The sequence below is a fragment of the Oncorhynchus keta genome, unplaced genomic scaffold (assembly GCF_023373465.1).
Source record: "Oncorhynchus keta strain PuntledgeMale-10-30-2019 unplaced genomic scaffold, Oket_V2 Un_contig_5214_pilon_pilon, whole genome shotgun sequence".
NCBI lineage: Eukaryota > Metazoa > Chordata > Actinopteri > Salmoniformes > Salmonidae > Oncorhynchus > Oncorhynchus keta.
In genome coordinates this window covers 20,001-37,689 of record NW_026288177.1, presented here as the reverse complement: position 1 = coordinate 37,689, position 17,689 = coordinate 20,001, and the positions used below count along the sequence as shown (strand labels likewise).

The 17,689-nt window shown below is 47.0% G+C and overlaps 1 protein-coding gene and 1 long non-coding RNA gene across 38 annotated transcripts in view; one reads left to right on the top strand and one right to left on the bottom strand.

The window, feature by feature from the left end:
• LOC127925174 (condensin complex subunit 3-like) overlaps positions 1–17,689 on the bottom strand; it is a 32,128-nt gene that overhangs the window by 7,054 nt on the left and 7,385 nt on the right. Inside the window, exons 5-6 of the mRNA XM_052510017.1 lie at positions 11,581–11,743; positions 7,336–7,503 (exon numbers count right to left, since the gene is read on the bottom strand). Coding sequence (XP_052365977.1) covers positions 7,336–7,503; positions 11,581–11,743 — 331 coding nt within the window. The remainder of the gene's footprint in view (positions 1–7,335; positions 7,504–11,580; positions 11,744–17,689) is intronic.
• LOC127925167 (uncharacterized) lies at positions 26–5,011 on the top strand. 37 transcript variants are annotated; one of them, XR_008119927.1, is made up of 8 exons: positions 26–333; positions 646–885; positions 1,000–1,072; positions 1,534–1,634; positions 2,218–2,382; positions 3,329–3,481; positions 3,734–3,847; positions 4,884–5,011. It is a non-coding gene; the product is annotated as an uncharacterized LOC127925167 (long non-coding RNA). The 37 variants fall into 37 exon arrangements; XR_008119942.1 differs by lacking the exon at positions 1,534–1,634 and having other exon boundaries at positions 646–906; positions 1,000–1,046; positions 2,248–2,340; XR_008119922.1 differs by lacking the exons at positions 1,534–1,634; positions 2,218–2,382; positions 3,329–3,481; positions 3,734–3,847; positions 4,884–5,011 and adding exons at positions 1,677–1,765; positions 1,857–1,905 and having other exon boundaries at positions 646–848; positions 1,000–1,119.

Sequence of the window (17,689 nt, the reverse complement as noted above, 5' to 3'; positions counted from 1 at the left end):
CACAGATATGAGTTAGTTTGGTGTCACCAGGTGTTGTAACAGGGTCACCAGGTGTTGTAACAGTGTCACCAGGTGTTGTAACAGGGTCACCAGGTGTTGTAACAGGGTCACCAGGTGTTGTAACAGGGTCACCAGGTGTTGTACCAGGGTCACCAGGTGTTGTAACAGGGTCACCAGGTGTTGTACCAGGGTCACCAGGTGTTGTAACAGGGTCACCAGGTGTTGTAACAGGGTCACCAGGTGTTGTAACAGGGTCACCAGGTGTTGTTGTCAGTACTGTACCTGAGTAACTTGTTGTAACAGGGTCACCAGGTGTTGTAACAGGGTCACCAGGTGTTGCTACCCTCAGTAACAGGGTCACCACTGGTGTCATAACAGGGTCACCAGGTGTTGTAACAGTCGCTCTGGATAAGGTCTCCTCTGCTAAATGTTGTAACTCACTAAATGTAAATGTCAAGTGTTGTAACAGGGTCACCACCAGGTGGTGTTGTAACAGGGTCACCCTAACAGGGTCACCAGGTGTTGTAACAGGGTCACCAGGTGTTGTAACAGGGTCACCAGGTGTTGTAACAGGGTCACCAGGTGTTGTAACAGGGTCACCAGGTGTTGTAACAGGGTCACCAGGTGTTGTAACAGGGTCACCAGGTGTTGTGTTGTAACAGGGTCACCAGGTGTTGTGTTGTAACAGGGTCACCAGGTGTTGTAACAGGGTCACCAGGTGTTGTAACAGGGTCACCAGGTGTTGTGTTGTAACAGGGTCACCAGGTGTTGTGTTGTAACAGGGTCACCAGGTGTTGTGTTGTAACAGGGTCACCAGGTGTTGTGTTGTAACAGGGTCACCAGGTGTTGTAACAGGGTCACCAGGTGTTGTAACAGGGTCACCAGGTGTTGTTACAGGGTCACCAGGTGTTGTAACAGGGTCACTGTTGTGTTGTAACAGGGTCACCAGGTGTTGTGTTGTCAGGGTCACCAGGTAACTTGTTGTAACAGGGTCACCAGGTGTTGTAACAGGGTCACCAGGTGTTGTGTTGTAACAGGGTCACCAGGTGTTGTGTTGTAACAGGGTCACCAGGTGTTGTAACAGGGTCACCAGGTGTTGTAACAGGGTCACCAGGTGTTGTAACAGGGTCACCAGGTGTTGTAACAGGGTCACCAGGTCACCAGTTGTTGTAACAGGGTCACCAGGTGTTGTAACAGGGTCACCAGGTGTTGTACCCAGGTGGTGTTGTGTTGTAACAGGGTCACCAGGTGTTGTAACAGGGTCACCAGGTGTTGTAACAGGGTCACCAGGTGTTGTAACAGGGTCACCAGGTGTTGTAACAGGGTCACCAGGTGTAACAGGGTCACCAGGTGTTGTAACAGGGTCACCAGGTGTTGTGTAACAGTCACCAGGTGTTGTAACAGGGTCACCAGGTGTTGTAACAGGGTCACCAGGTGTTGTAACAGGGTCACCAGGTGTTGTAACAGGGTCACCAGGTGTTGTAACAGGGTCACCAGGTGTTGTTGTAACAGGGTCACCAGGTGTTGTAACAGGTGTTGTGTTGTAACAGGGTCACCAGGTGTTGTAACAGGGTCACCAGGTGTTGTAACAGGGTCACCAGGTGTTGTAACAGGGTCACCAGGTGTTGTGTCAGGTGTTGTAACAGGGTCACCAGGTGTTGTAACAGGGTCACCAGGTGTTGTAACAGGGTCACCAGGTGTTGTGTTGTAACAGGGTCACCAGGTGTTGTAACAGGGTCACCAGGTGTTGTAACAGGGTCACCAGGTGTTGTAACAGGGTCACCAGGTGTTGTAACAGGGTCACCAGGTGTTGTAACAGGGTCACCAGGTGTTGTTGTCAGTAACAGGGTCACCAGGTGTTGTGTTGTAACAGGGTCACCAGGTGTTGTAACAGGGTCACCAGGTGTTGTCACCAGGTGTTGTAACAGGGTCACCAGGTGTTGTAACAGGGTCACCAGGTGTTGTAACAGGGTCACCAGGTGTTGTTGTTGTCAGTACTGTACCTGGTAACTTGTTGTAACAGGGTCACCAGGTGTTGTAACAGGGTCACCAGGTGTTGTTGTCAGTACTGTCACCAGGTGTTGTAACAGGGTCACCAGGTGTTGTAACAGGGTCACCAGGTGTTGTGTCAGTAACAGGGTAACTGTTGTAACAGGGTCACCAGGTGTTGTAACAGGGTCACCAGGTGTTGTAACAGGTCACCAGGTGTTGTAACAGGGTCACCAGGTGTTGTAACAGGGTCACCAGGTGTTGTAACAGGGTCACCAGGTGTTGTAACAGGGTCACCAGGTGTTGTTGTCAGTACTGTACCTGAGTAACTTGTTGTAACAGGGTCACCAGGTGTTGTAACAGGGTCACCAGGTGTTGTAACAGGGTCACCAGGTGTAACAGGGTCACCAGGTGTTGTAACAGGGTCACCAGGTGTTGTTGTCACTGTACCTGAGTAACTTGTTGTAACAGGGTCACCAGGTGTTGTAACAGGGTCACCACAGGGTCACCAGGTGTTGTAACAGGGTCACCAGGTGTTGTAACAGGGTCACCAGGTGTTGTACCTGAGTAACTTGTTGTAACAGGGTCACCAGGTGTTGTAACAGGGTCACCAGGTGTTGTAACAGGGTCACCAGGTGTTGTAACAGGGTCACCAGGTGTTGTAACAGGGTCACCAGGTGTTGTAACAGGGTCACCAGGTGTTGTAACAGGGTCACCAGGTGTTGTAACAGGGTCACCAGGTGTTGTAACAGGGTCACCAGGTGTTGTAACAGGGTCACCAGGTGTTGTAACAGGGTCACCAGGTGTTGTAACAGGGTCACCAGGTGTTGTAACAGGGTCACCAGGTGTTGTAACAGGGTCACCAGGTGTTGTAACAGGGTCACCAGGTGTTGTAACAGGGTCACCAGGTGTTGTAACAGGGTCACCAGAACAGGGTCACCAGGTGTTGTAACAGGGTCACCAGGTGTTGTTGTAACAGGGTCACCAGTGTTGTAACAGGGTCACCAGGTGTTGTAACAGGGTCACCAGGTGTTGTTGTAACAGGGTCACCAGGTGTTGTTGAGTACTGTACCTGAGTAACTTGTTGTAACAGGGTCACCAGGTGTTGTAACAGGGTCACCAGGTGTTGTAACAGGGTCACTGGTGTTGTAACAGGGTCACCAGGTGTTGTAACAGGGTCACCAGGTGTTGTAACAGTACTGTACCTGGTAACTTGTTGTAACAGGGTCACCAGGTGTTGTAACAGGGTCACCAGGTGTTGTAACAGGGTCACCAGGTGTTGTAACAGGGTCACCAGGTGTTGTAACAGGGTCACCAGGTGTTGTAACAGGGTCACCAGGTGTTGTTGTCAGTACTGTACCTGAGTAACTTGTTGTAACAGGGTCACCAGGTGTTGTTGTCAGTACTGTACCTGAGTAACTTGTTGTAACAGGGTCACCAGGTGTTGTTGTCAGTACTGTACCTGAGTAACTTGTTGTAACAGGGTCACCAGGTGTTGTTACTGTACCTGGTGTTGTAACAGGGTCACCAGGTGTTGTTGTCAGGGTACTGTAACAGGGTCACCTGGGTCACTTGTAACTTGTTGTAACAGGGTCACCAGGTGTTGTAACAGGGTCACCAGGTGTTGTTGTCAGTACTGTACCTGAGTAACTTGTTGTAACAGGGTCACCAGGTGTTGTAACAGGGTCACCAGGTGTTGTTGTCAGTACTGTACCTGAGTAACTTGTTGTAACAGGGTCACCAGGTGTTGTTGTCAGTACTGTACCTGAGTAACTTGTTGTAACAGGGTCACCAGGTGTTGTAACAGGGTCACCAGGTGTTGTAACAGGGTCACCAGGTGTTGTAACAGGGTCACCAGGTGTTGTAACAGGGTCACCAGGTGTTGTAACAGGGTCACCAGGTGTTGTAACAGGGTCACCAGGTGTTGTAACAGGGTCACCAGGTGTTGTAGTACTGGGTCACCTGGTGTTGTAACAGGGTCACCAGGTGTTGTTGTCACAGGTCACCAGGTGTTGTAACAGGGTCACCAGGTGTTGTAACAGGGTCACCAGGTGTTGTTGTCAGTACTGTACCTGAGTAAGGTGTTGTTGTAACAGGGTCACCAGGTGTTGTAACAGGGTCACCAGGTGTTGTAACAGGGTCACCAGGTGTTGTAACTGGTCACCAGGTAACTTGTTGTAACAGGGTCACCAGGTGTTGTAACAGGGTCACCAGGTGTTGTAACAGGGTCACCAGGTGTTGTAACAGGGTCACCAGGTGTTGTAACAGGGTCACCAGGTTGTGTCAGTACTGTCACCTGGTAACTTGTTGTAACAGGGTCACCAGGTGTTGTAACAGGGTCACCAGGTGTTGTTGTCAGTACTGTACCTGAGTAACTTGTTGTAACAGGGTGTCACCAGGTCACCAGTTGTGTTGTAACAGGGTCACCAGGTGTTGTTGTAACAGGGTCACCAGGTGTTGTAACTCACCAGGTGTTGTAACAGGGTCACCAGGTGTTGTAACTGTACCTGAGTAACTTGTTGTAACAGGGTCACCAGGTGTTGTAACAGGGTCACCAGGTGTTGTTGTACTGTACCTGAGGTAACTTGTTGTAACAGGGTCACCAGGTGTTGTAACAGGGTCACCAGGTGTTGTTGTCAGTACTGTACCTGAGTAACTTGTTGTAACAGGGTCACCAGGTGTTGTAACAGGGTCACCAGGTGTTGTTGTCAGTACTGTACCTGAGTAACTTGTTGTAACAGGGTCACCAGGTGTTGTAACAGGTAACTTGTTGTAACAGGGTCACCAGGTGTTGTTGGGTCACCAGGTGTTGTTGTCAGTACTGTACCTGAGTACTGTAACAGGGTCACCAGGTGTTGTAACAGGGTCACCAGGTGTTGTAACAGGGTCACCAGGTGTTGTTGTCAGTACTGTACCTGAGTAACTTGTTGTAACAGGGTCACCAGGTGTTGTTGTCAGTACTGTACCTGAGTAACTTGTTGTAACAGGGTCACCAGGTGTTGTAACAGGGTCACCAGGTGTTGTTGTCAGTACTGTACCTGAGTAACTTGTTGTAACAGGGTCACCAGGTGTTGTAACAGGGTCACCAGGTGTTGTTGTCAGTACTGTACCTGAGTAACTTGTTGTAACAGGGTCACCAGGTGTTGTAACAGGGTCACCAGGTGTTGTTGTCAGTACTGTACCTGAGTAACTTGTTGTAACAGGGTCACCAGGTGTTGTAACAGGGTCACCAGGTGTTGTAACAGGGTCACCAGGTGTTGTTGTCAGTACTGTACCTGAGTAACTTGTTGTAACAGGGTCACCAGGTGTTGTAACAGGGTCACAGGGTCAGGGTACCTGAGGTGTTGTAACAGGGTCACCAGGTGTTGTAACAGGGTCACCAGGTTGTTGTAACAGGGTCACCAGGTGTTGTTGGGTCACCAGGTGTTGTAACAGGGTCACCAGGTGTTGTAACAGGGTCACCAGGTGTTGTCACCAGGTCAGTACTGTACCTGAGTAACTTGTTGTAACAGGGTCACCAGGTGTTGTAACAGGGTCACCAGGTGTTGTTGTCAGTACTGTACCTGAGTAACTTGTTGTAACAGGGTCACCAGGTGTTGTAACAGGGTCACCAGGTGTTGTTGTCAGTACTGTACCTGAGTAACTTGTTGTAACAGGGTCACCAGGTGTTGTAACAGGGTCACCAGGTGTTGTTGTCAGTACTGTACCTGAGTAACTTGTTGTAACAGGGTCACCAGGTGTTGTAACAGGGTCACCAGGTGTTGTTGTCAGTACTGTACCTGAGTAACTTGTTGTAACAGGGTCACCAGGTGTTGTAACAGGGTCACCAGGTGTTGTAACAGGGTCACCAGGTGTTGTAACAGGGTCACCAGGTGTTGTTGTCAGTACTGTACCTGAGTAACTTGTTGTAACAGGGTCACCAGGTGTTGTAACAGGGTCACCAGGTGTTGTAACAGGGTCACCAGGTGTTGTTGTCAGTACTGTACCTGAGTAACTTGTTGTAACAGGGTCACCAGGTGTTGTAACAGGGTCACCAGGTGTTGTTGTCAGTACTGTACCTGAGTAACTTGTTGTAACAGGGTCACCAGGTGTTGTAACAGGGTCACCAGGTGTTGTTGTCAGTACTGTACCTGAGTAACTTGTTGTAACAGGGTCACCAGGTGTTGTAACAGGGTCACCAGGTGTTGTAACAGTCAGGTACTGTACCTGAGTAACTTGTTGTAACAGGGTCACCAGGTGTTGTAACAGGGTCACCAGGTGTTGTTGTCAGTACTGTACCTGAGTAACTTGTTGTAACAGGGTCACCAGGTGTTGTAACAGGGTCACCAGGTGTTGTAACAGGGTCACCAGGTGTTGTTGTCAGTACTGTACCTGGTAACTTGTTGTAACAGGGTCACCAGGTGTTGTAACAGGGTCACCAGGTGTTGTTGTCAGTACTGTACCTGAGTAACTTGTTGTAACAGGGTCACCAGGTGTTGTAACAGGGTCACCAGGTGTTGTTGTCAACTGGGTCACCAGGTGTTGTAACAGGGTCACCAGGTGTTGTAACAGGGTCACCAGGTGTTGTTGTCAGTACTGTACCTGAGTAACTTGTTGTAACAGGGTCACCAGGTGTTGTAACAGGGTCACCAGGTGTTGTTGTCAGTACTGTACCTGAGTAACTTGTTGTAACAGGGTCACCAGGTGTTGTAACAGGGTCACCAGGTGTTGTTGTCAGTACTGTACCTGAGTAACTTGTTGTAACAGGGTCACCAGGTGTTGTAACAGGGTCACCAGGTGTTGTTGTCAGTACTGTACCTGAGTAACTTGTTGTAACAGGGTCACCAGGTGTTGTAACAGGGTCACCAGGTGTTGTTGTCAGTACTGTACCTGAGTAACTTGTTGTAACAGGGTCACCAGGTGTTGTAACAGGGTCACCAGGTGTTGTTGTCAGTACTGTACCTGAGTAACTTGTTGTAACAGGGTCACCAGGTGTTGTAACAGGGTCACCAGGTGTTGTAACAGGGTCACCAGGTGTTGTAACAGGGTCACCAGGTGTTGTTGTCAGTCCTGTACCTGAGTAACTTGTTGTAACAGGGTCACCAGGTGTTGTAACAGGGTCACCAGGTGTTGTAACAGGGTCACCAGGTGTTGTAACAGGGTCACCAGGTGTTGTAACAGGGTCACCAGGTGTTGTAACAGGGTCACCAGGTGTTGTTGTCAGTACTGTACCTGAGTAACTTGTTGTAACAGGGTCACCAGGTGTTGTAACAGGGTCACCAGGTGTTGTAACAGGGTCACCACTTGTTGTAACAGGGTCACCAGGTGTTGTAACAGGGTCACCAGGTGTTGTTGTCAGTACTGTACCTGAGTAACTTGTTGTAACAGGGTCACCAGGTCTCTAGTTGTGTTGCCATCAGCACTGAGCTCCAGACTGTTCAGGACTTTGGCGAAGAGACGGACTTCGGGAGCTGACGGGTCCTTCAGCATCTCACCACACACACGCACTGCCAGGTGGTCATGGACACACACCTCCTGAGCACACACACACACACACACACACACACGCACGCACACACGCACACACGCACACGTTTAGCCTCCAGAGAACACACTTCAGACTGAGGGATGAGACCAGTAATTCATGTATTGTGATTCTACGTGTATTGTGATTCTACGTGTATTGTGATTCTACGTGTATTGTGATTCTACGTGTATTGTGATTCTACGTGTATTGTGATTCTACGTGTATTGTGATTCTACGTGTATTGTGATTCTACGTGTATTGTGATTCTACGTGTATTGTGATTCTACGTGTATTGTGATTCTACGTGTATTGTGATTCTACGTGTATTGTGATTCTACGTGTATTGTGATTCTATGTGTATTGTGATTCTACGTGTATTGTGATTCTCATGATTCTACGTGTATTGTGATTCTACATTACATGTATTGTGATTCTACATGTATTGTGATTCTACGTGTATTGTGATTCTCATGATTCTACGTGTATTGTGATTCTACATTACATGTATTGTGATTCTACATGTATTGTGATTCTACGTGTATTGTGATTCTCATGATTCTACGTGTATTGTGATTCTACATGTATTGTGATTCTACGTGTATTGTGATTCTACGTGTATTGTGATTCTACGTGTATTGTGATTCTACGTGTATTGTGATTCTACGTGTATTGTGATTCTACGTGTATTGTGATTCTACGTGTATTGTGATTCTACATGTATTGTGATTCTACATGTATTGTGATTCTACATGTATTGTGATTCTACGTGTATTGTGATTCTACGTGTATTGTGATTCTACGTGTATTGTGATTCTACATGTATTGTGATTCTACATGTATTGTGATTCTATTATTCGTGTATTGTGATTCTACATGTATTGTGATTCTACATGTATTGTGATTCTACGTGTATTGTGATTCTACGTGTATTGTGATTCTACATGTATTGTGATTCTACATGTATTGTGATTCTACGTGTATTGTGATTCTACATGTATTGTGATTCTACATGTATTGTGATTCTACATGTGTATTGTGATTCTACGTGTATTGTGATTCTACGTGTATTGTGATTCTACGTGTATTGTGATTCTACATGTATTGTGATTCTACATGTATTGTGATTCTACATGTATTGTGATTCTACATGTATTGTGATTCTACATGTATTGTGATTCTACATGTATTGTGATTCTACATGTATTGTGATTCTACGTGTATTGTGATTCTACGTGTATTGTGATTCTACTACGTGTATTGTGATTCTACGTGTATTGTGATTCTACGTGTATTGTGATTCTACGTGTATTGTGATTCTACGTGTATTGTGATTCTACATGTATTGTGATTCTATTGTGATTCTCACGTGTATTGTGATTCTACGTGTATTGTGATTCTACGTGTATTGTGATTCTACGTGTATTGTGATTCTACATGTATTGTGATTCTGTATTGTGATTCTACGTGTATTGTGATTCTACATGTATTGTGATTCTACGTGTATTGTGATTCTACATGTATTGTGATTCTACATGTATTGTGATTCTACATGTATTGTGATTCTACATGTATTGTGATTCTCTGTATTGTGATTCTACATGTATTGTGATTCTACGTGTATTGTGATTCTACGTGTATTGTGATTCTACGTGTATTGTGATTCTACGTGTATTGTGATTCTACGTGTATTGTGATTCTACATGTATTGTGATTCTACATGTATTGTGATTCTACGTGTATTGTGATTCTACATGTATTGTGATTCTACATGTATTGTGATTCTACGTGTATTGTGATTCTACATGTATTGTGATTCTACATGTATTGTGATTCTACGTGTATTGTGATTCTACTATTATATGTATTGTGATTCTACGTGTATTGTGATTCTCATGTATTGTGATTCTACGTGTATTGTGATTCTACATGTATTGTGATTCTACGTGTATTGTGATTCTACGTGTATTGTGATTCTACGTGTATTGTGATTCTACGTGTATTGTGATTCTACATGTATTGTGATTCTACATGTATTGTGATTCTACGTGTATTGTGATTCTACGTGTATTGTGATTCTACGTGTATTGTGATTCTACGTGTATTGTGATTCTACGTGTATTGTGATTCTACGTGTATTGTGATTCTACGTGTATTGTGATTCTACATGTATTGTGATTCTACGTGTATTGTGATTCTACGTGTATTGTGATTCTACGTGTATTGTGATTCTACGTGTATTGTGATTCTACATGTATTGTGATTCTACATGTATTGTGATTCTCCATGTATTGTGATTCTGTGTGTATTGTGATTCTACATGTATTGTGATTCTACGTGTATATTCTACATGTGTGATTCTACATGTATTGTGATTCTACATGTATTGTGATTCTACGTGTATTGTGATTCTCATTATTCTACATGTATTGTGATTCTACATGTATTGTGATTCTACATGTATTGTGATTCTATGTATTGTGATTCTAATATTATTCCGTGTATTGTGATTCTGTGTATTGTGATTCTCACTATGTATTGTGATTCTATTAAATATTACCTGTGTGTTGTGATTCTACGGTATTGTGATTCTACATTATATTAATTCTACCTGTGTATTGTGATTCTACGTGGTGATTCTTACTGTATTGTGATTCTATGGACCCCCCATCACTATTATTCTACGTGTATTGTGATTCTACGTATTGATTCTAATATATTGTGATTCTCACTGTATTGTGATTCTAAATGTTATTGTGATTCTGTATATCTATGGATTCTACATGTATTGTGATTTAAATATTATTGTGATTCTAGGTGTATTGTGATTCTACACTATGTATTGTGATTCTACATGTATTGTGATTCTATGTATTGTGATTCCTGTGTGTTAGAGGTGTATATCTACATCACTATTATATAGAGGTTATATTAAATATTACCTGTGTGTTAGAGGTCTGTATATCTATGGACCCCCCATCACTATTATATAGAGGTTATATTAAATATTACCTGTGTGTTAGAGGTCTGTATATCTATGGACCCCCCCATCACTATTATATAGAGGTTATATTAAATATTACCTGTGTGTTAGAGGCCTGTATATCTATGGACCCCCCATCACTATTATATAGAGGTTATATTAAATATTACCTGTGTGTTAGAGGCCTGTATATCTATGGACACCCCCTATGGACCCCCATCACTATTATATAGAGGTTATATTAAATATTACCTGTGTGTTAGAGGTCTGTATATCTATAGACCCCTATGGACCCCCCCATCACTATTATATAGAGGTTATATTAAATATTACCTGTGTGTTAGAGGCCTGTATATCTATGGACCCCCCATCACTATTATATAGAGGTTATATTAAATATTACCTGTGTGTTAGAGGTCTGTATATCTATGGACCCCCCCATCACTATTATATAGAGGTTATATTAAATATTACCTGTGTGTTAGAGGTCTGTATATCTATGGACCCCCCCCATCACTATTATATAGAGGTTATATTAAATATTACCTGTGTGTTAGAGGTCTGTATATCTATGGACCCCCCATCACTATTATATAGAGGTTATATTAAATATTACCTGTGTGTTAGAGGCCTGTATATCTATGGACCCCCCCATCACTATTATATAGAGGTTATATTAAATATTACCTGTGTGTTAGAGGTCTGTATATCTATGGACCCCCATCACTATTATATAGAGGTTATATTAAATATTACCTGTGTGTTAGAGGTCTGTATATCTATGGACCCCCTGTATATCATCACTATTATATAGAGGTTATATTAAATATTACCTGTGTGTTAGAGGTCTGTATATCTATGGACCCCCCATCACTATTATATAGAGGTTATATTAAATATTACCTGTGTGTTAGAGGTCTGTATATCTATGGACCCCCCATCACTATTATATAGAGGTTATATTAAATATTACCTGTGTGTTAGAGGCCTGTATATCTATGGACCCCCCCATCACTATTATATAGAGGTTATATTAAATATTACCTGTGTGTTAGAGGTCTGTATATCTATGCCCCCCCCCCCCCATCATTATATTAAATATTACCTGTGGGTCTCCAGGCTTTATGAGAGAGCTGGGCCGTGTCAGCTCCACCAGCAGCTCTGCTACGTTGGTAACGTCCACTTCGGCCAATGGGGACGTAGCCGGGGCATTCAGCAGGGTCTGGAGGGTGGGCAGGAAGCACTCCTCTACACACTCCTGGTGGGCCCTGAACACACAGTCAGTAAACACACTGCTGGGGCATTCAGCAGGGTCTGGAGGGTGGGCAGGAAGCACTCCTCTACACACTCCTGGTGGGCCCTGAACACACAGTCAGTAAACACACTCCTGGTGGGCCCTGAACACACAGTCAGTAAACACACTCCTGGTGGGCCCTGAACACACAGTCAGTAAACACACTCCTGGTGGGCCCTGAACACACAGTCAGTAAACACACTCCTGGTGGGCCCTGAACACACACAGTCAGTAAACACACTCCTGGTGGGCCCTGAACACACACAGTCAGTAAACACACTGCTGGTGGGCCCTGAACACACAGTCAGTAAACACACTCCTGGTGGGCCCTGAACACACACAGTCAGTAAACACACTCCTGGTGGGCCCTGAACACACAGTCAGTAAACACACTCCTGGTGGGCCCTGAACACACACAGTCAGTAAACACACTCCTGGTGGGCCCTGAACACACACAGTCAGTAAACACACTCCTGGTGGGCCCTGAACACACAGTCAGTAAACACACTCCTGGTGGGCCCTGAACACACAGTCAGTAAACACACTCCTGGTGGGCCCTGAACACACAGTCAGTAAACACACTCCTGGTGGGCCCTGAACACACACAGTCAGTAAACACACTGCTGGTGGGTCCTGAACACACAGTCAGTAAACACACTCCTGGTGGGCCCTGAACACACAGTCAGTAAACACACTCCTGGTGGGCCCTGAACACACAGTCAGTAAACACACTGCTGGTGGGCCCTGAACACACAGTCAGTAAACACACTGCTGGTGGGCCCTGAACACACACAGTCCGTAAACACACTCCTGGTGGGCCCTGAACACACACAGTCAGTAAACACACTGCTGGTGGGCCCTGAACACACACAGTCAGTAAACACACTGCTGGTGGGCCCTGAACACACAGTCAGTAAACACACTCCTGGTGGGCCCTGAACACACAGTCAGTAAACACACTGCTGGTGGGCCCTGAACACACAGTCAGTAAACACACTCCTGGTGGGCCCTGAACACACACAGTCAGTAAACACACTGCTGGTGGGCCCTGAACACACAGTCAGTAAACACACTCCTGGTGGGCCCTGAACACACACAGTCAGTAAACACACTGCTGGTGGGCCCTGAACACACAGTCAGTAAACACACTCCTGGTGGGCCCTGAACACACAGTCAGTAAACACACTCCTGGTGGGCCCTGAACACACAGTCAGTAAACACACTCCTGGTGGGCCCTGAACACACAGTCAGTAAACACACTCCTGGTGGGCCCTGAACACACAGTCAGTAAACACACTCCTGGTGGGCCCTGAACACACACAGTCAGTAAACACACTCCTGGTGGGCCCTGAACACACAGTCAGTAAACACACTCCTGGTGGGCCCTGAACACACAGTCAGTAAACACACTCCTGGTGGGCCCTGAACACACAGTCAGTAAACACACTCCTGGTGGGCCCTGAACACACAGTCAGTAAACACACTCCTGGTGGGCCCTGAACACACAGTCAGTAAACACACTGCTGGTGGGCCCTGAACACACAGTCAGTAAACACACTCCTGGTGGGCCCTGAACACACAGTCAGTAACACACTGCTGGTGGGCCCTGAACACACAGTCAGTAAACACACTCCTGGTGGGCCCTGAACACACAGTCAGTAAACACACTCCTGGTGGGCCCTGAACACACAGTCAGTAAACACACTCTGGTGGGCCCTGAACACACACAGTCAGTAAACACACTCCTGGTGGGCCCTGAACACACAGTCAGTAAACACACTGCTGGTGGGCCCTGAACACACACAGTCAGTAAACACACTCCTGGTGGGCCCTGAACACACAGTCAGTAAACACACTGCTGGTGGGCCACAGTCAGAACACACACAGTCCGTAAACACACTCCTGGTGGGCCCTGAACACACACAGTCAGTAAACACACTCCTGGTGGGCCCTGAACACACACAGTCAGTAAACACACTCCTGGTGGGCCCTGAACACACAGTCAGTAAACACACTCCTGGTGGGCCCTGAACACACAGTCAGTAAACACACTGCTGGTGGGCCCTGAACACACAGTCAGTAAACACACTCCTGGTGGGCCCTGAACACACACAGTCAGTAAACACACTGCTGGTGGGCCCTGAACACACAGTCAGTAAACACACTCCTGGTGGGCCCTGAACACACACAGTCAGTAAACACACTCCTGGTGGGCCCTGAACACACAGTCAGTAAACACACTCCTGGTGGGCCCTGAACACACACAGTCAGTAAACACACTCCTGGTGGGCCCTGAACACACAGTCAGTAAACACACTCCTGGTGGGCCCTGAACACACACAGTCAGTAAACACACTCCTGGTGGGCCCTGAACACACAGTCAGTAAACACACTCCTGGTGGGCCCTGAACACACACAGTCAGTAAACACACTCCTGGTGGGCCCTGAACACACAGTCAGTAAACACACTCCTGGTGGGCCCTGAACACACAGTCAGTAAACACACTCCTGGTGGGCCCTGAACACACACAGTCAGTAAACACACTCCTGGTGGGCCCTGAACACACAGTCAGTAAACACACTCCTGGTGGGCCCTGAACACACAGTCAGTAAACACACTCCTGGTGGGCCCTGAACACACAGTCAGTAAACACACTCCTGGTGGGCCCTGAACACACAGTCAGTAAACACACTGCTGGTGGGCCCTGAACACACAGTCAGTAAACACACTCCTGGTGGGCCCTGAACACACAGTCAGTAAACACACTCCTGGTGGGCCCTGAACACACAGTCAGTAAACACACTCCTGGTGGGCCCTGAACACACACAGTCAGTAAACACACTCCTGGTGGGCCCTGAACACACAGTCAGTAAACACACTGCTGGTGGGCCCTGAACACACACAGTCAGTAAACACACTGCTGGTGGGCCCTGAACACACACAGTCAGTAAACACACTCCTGGTGGGCCCTGAACACACACAGTCAGTAAACACACTCCTGGTGGGCCCTGAACACACACAGTCAGTAAACACACTTCTGGTGGGCCCTGAACACACAGTCAGTAAACACACTCCTGGTGGGCCCTGAACACACAGTCAGTAAACACACTCCTGGTGGGCCCTGAACACACACAGTCAGTAAACACACTCCTGGTGGGCCCTGAACACACAGTCAGTAAACACACTCCTGGTGGGCCCTGAACACACAGTCAGTAAACACACTCCTGGTGGGCCCTGAACACACAGTCAGTAAACACACTCCTGGTGGGCCCTGAACACACACAGTCAGTAAACACACTGCTGGTGGGCCCTGAACACACAGTCAGTAAACACACTGCTGGTGGGCCCTGAACACACAGTCAGTAAACACACTCCTGGTGGGCCCTGAACACACAGTCAGTAAACACACTCCTGGTGGGCCCTGAACACACACAGTCAGTAAACACACTGCTGGTGGGCCCTGAACACACAGTCAGTAAACACACTGCTGGTGGGCCCTGAACACACAGTCAGTAAACACACTCCTGGTGGGCCCTGAACACACACAGTCAGTAAACACACTCCTGGTGGGCCCTGAACACACAGTCAGTAAACACACAGTCAGTAAACACACCTGGTGGGCCCTGAACACACAGTCAGTAAACACACTCCTGGTGGGCCCTGAACACACAGTCAGTAAACACACTGCTGGTGGGCCCTGAACACACAGTCAGTAAACACACTCCTGGTGGGCCCTGAACACACAGTCAGTAAACACACTCCTGGTGGGCCCTGAACACACAGTCAGTAAACACACTCCTGGTGGGCCCTGAACACACACAGTCAGTAAACACACTGCTGGTGGGCCCTGAACACACACAGTCAGTAAACACACTGCTGGTGGGCCCTGAACACACAGTCAGTAAACACACTGCTGGTGGGCCCTGAACACACAGTCAGTAAACACACTCCTGGTGGGCCCTGAACACACAGTCAGTAAACACACTCCTGGTGGGCCCTGAACACACACAGTCAGTAAACACACTCCTGGTGGGCCCTGAACACACAGTCAGTAAACACACTGCTGGTGGGCCCTGAACACACAGTCAGTAAACACACTGCTGGTGGGCCCTGAACACACAGTCAGTAAACACACTCCTGGTGGGCCCTGAACACACACAGTCAGTAAACACACTGCTGGTGGGCCCTGAACACACAGTCAGTAAACACACTCCTGGTGGGCCCTGAACACACACAGTCAGTAAACACACTGCTGGTGGGCCCTGAACACACACAGTCAGTAAACACACTCCTGGTGGGCCCTGAACACACAGTCAGTAAACACACTCCTGGTGGGCCCTGAACACACAGTCAGTAAACACACTCCTGGTGGGCCCTGAACACACACAGTCAGTAAACACACTCCTGGTGGGCCCTGAACACACACAGTCAGTAAACACACTCCTGGTGGGCCCTGAACACACACAGTCAGTAAACACACTCCTGGTGGGCCCTGAACACACAGTCAGTAAACACACTGCTGGTGGGCCCTGAACACACACAGTCAGTAAACACACTCCTGGTGGGCCCTGAACACACAGTCAGTAAACACACTGCTGGTGGGCCCTGAACACACAGTCAGTAAACACACTCTCAACCAGCTTCATGAGGTAGTCACCTGGAATGCATTTCAATTAACAGCTGTGCCTTGCTAAAAGTTAATTTGTGGAATTTCTTTCCTTCTTAATGCTTTTGAGCCAATCAGTTGTGTTGTGATGAGGTAGGAGGGTATACAGAAGATAGCCCTATTTGGTAAAAGACCAGTCCATATTAGGGCAAGAACAGCTCAAATAAGCAAAGAGAAATGACAGTCCATCATTTACTTTAAGACATGAAGGTCAGTCAAACATGAAGTTCAGTCGCAACAACCATCAAGTGCTGTGATGAAACTGGCTCTCATGAGGAGCGCCACAGGAAAGACCCAGAGTTCCCTCTGCTGCAGAGGATAAGTTCATTAGTTACCAGCCTCAGATTGCAGCCCAAATAAAGGCTTCAGGTTCAAGTAACAGACACATCTCAACATCAACTGTTCAGAGGAGACTGTGTGAATCAGGCCTTCATGGTCGAATTGCTGTCAAGAAACCACTACTAAAGGACACCAATAAGAAGAAGAGACTTATTGGGCCAATAAACACAAGCAGTGGACATTAGACCGGTGGAAATCTGTCCTTTGGTCTGATGAGTCCAAATCTGCGATGTTTGTGAGACACAGAGTAGGTGAACGGATGACCTCAGCATGTGTGGTTCCCCACCGCGAAGCATGGAGGAGGAGGTGTGATGATGTGTGGTTCCCACCACACAGTGAAGCATGGAGGAGGAGGTGTGATGATGTGTGGTTCCCACCGCGAAGCATGGAGGAGGAGGTGTGATGATGTGTGGTTCCCACCCTGGTGAAGCATGGAGGAGGAGGTGTGATGGTGTGTGGTTCCCACCGCAGTCAGAAGCATGGAGGAGGAGGTGTGATGATGTGGGGGTGCTTTGCCTGTGACACTGTCAATTATATATTTAGAATTCAAGGCAGACTTCTGGTTTGCGCAATGGGACTATCCTCTGTTTTTCAACAGGACAATGACCCAACACACAGTGTTGTGATGAACCAGGCTGTGTAAGGGCCATTTGACGAAGGAGAGTGATGGAGTGCTGCATCAGATGACCTGGCCTCCACAATCACCCGACCTCAACCCAATGGAGATGTTTTGGGATGAGTTGGACCGCAGAGTGAAGGAAAAACAGCCAACAAGTGCTCAGCATATGTGGGAACTCCTTCAAGACTGTTGGAAAAGCATTCCAGGTGAAGCTGGTTGAGAGAATGCCAAGCGGGTGCAAAGGTCTCATCAAGGCAAAGGGTGGCTACTTTCAAGAATCTAAAATATATTTTAA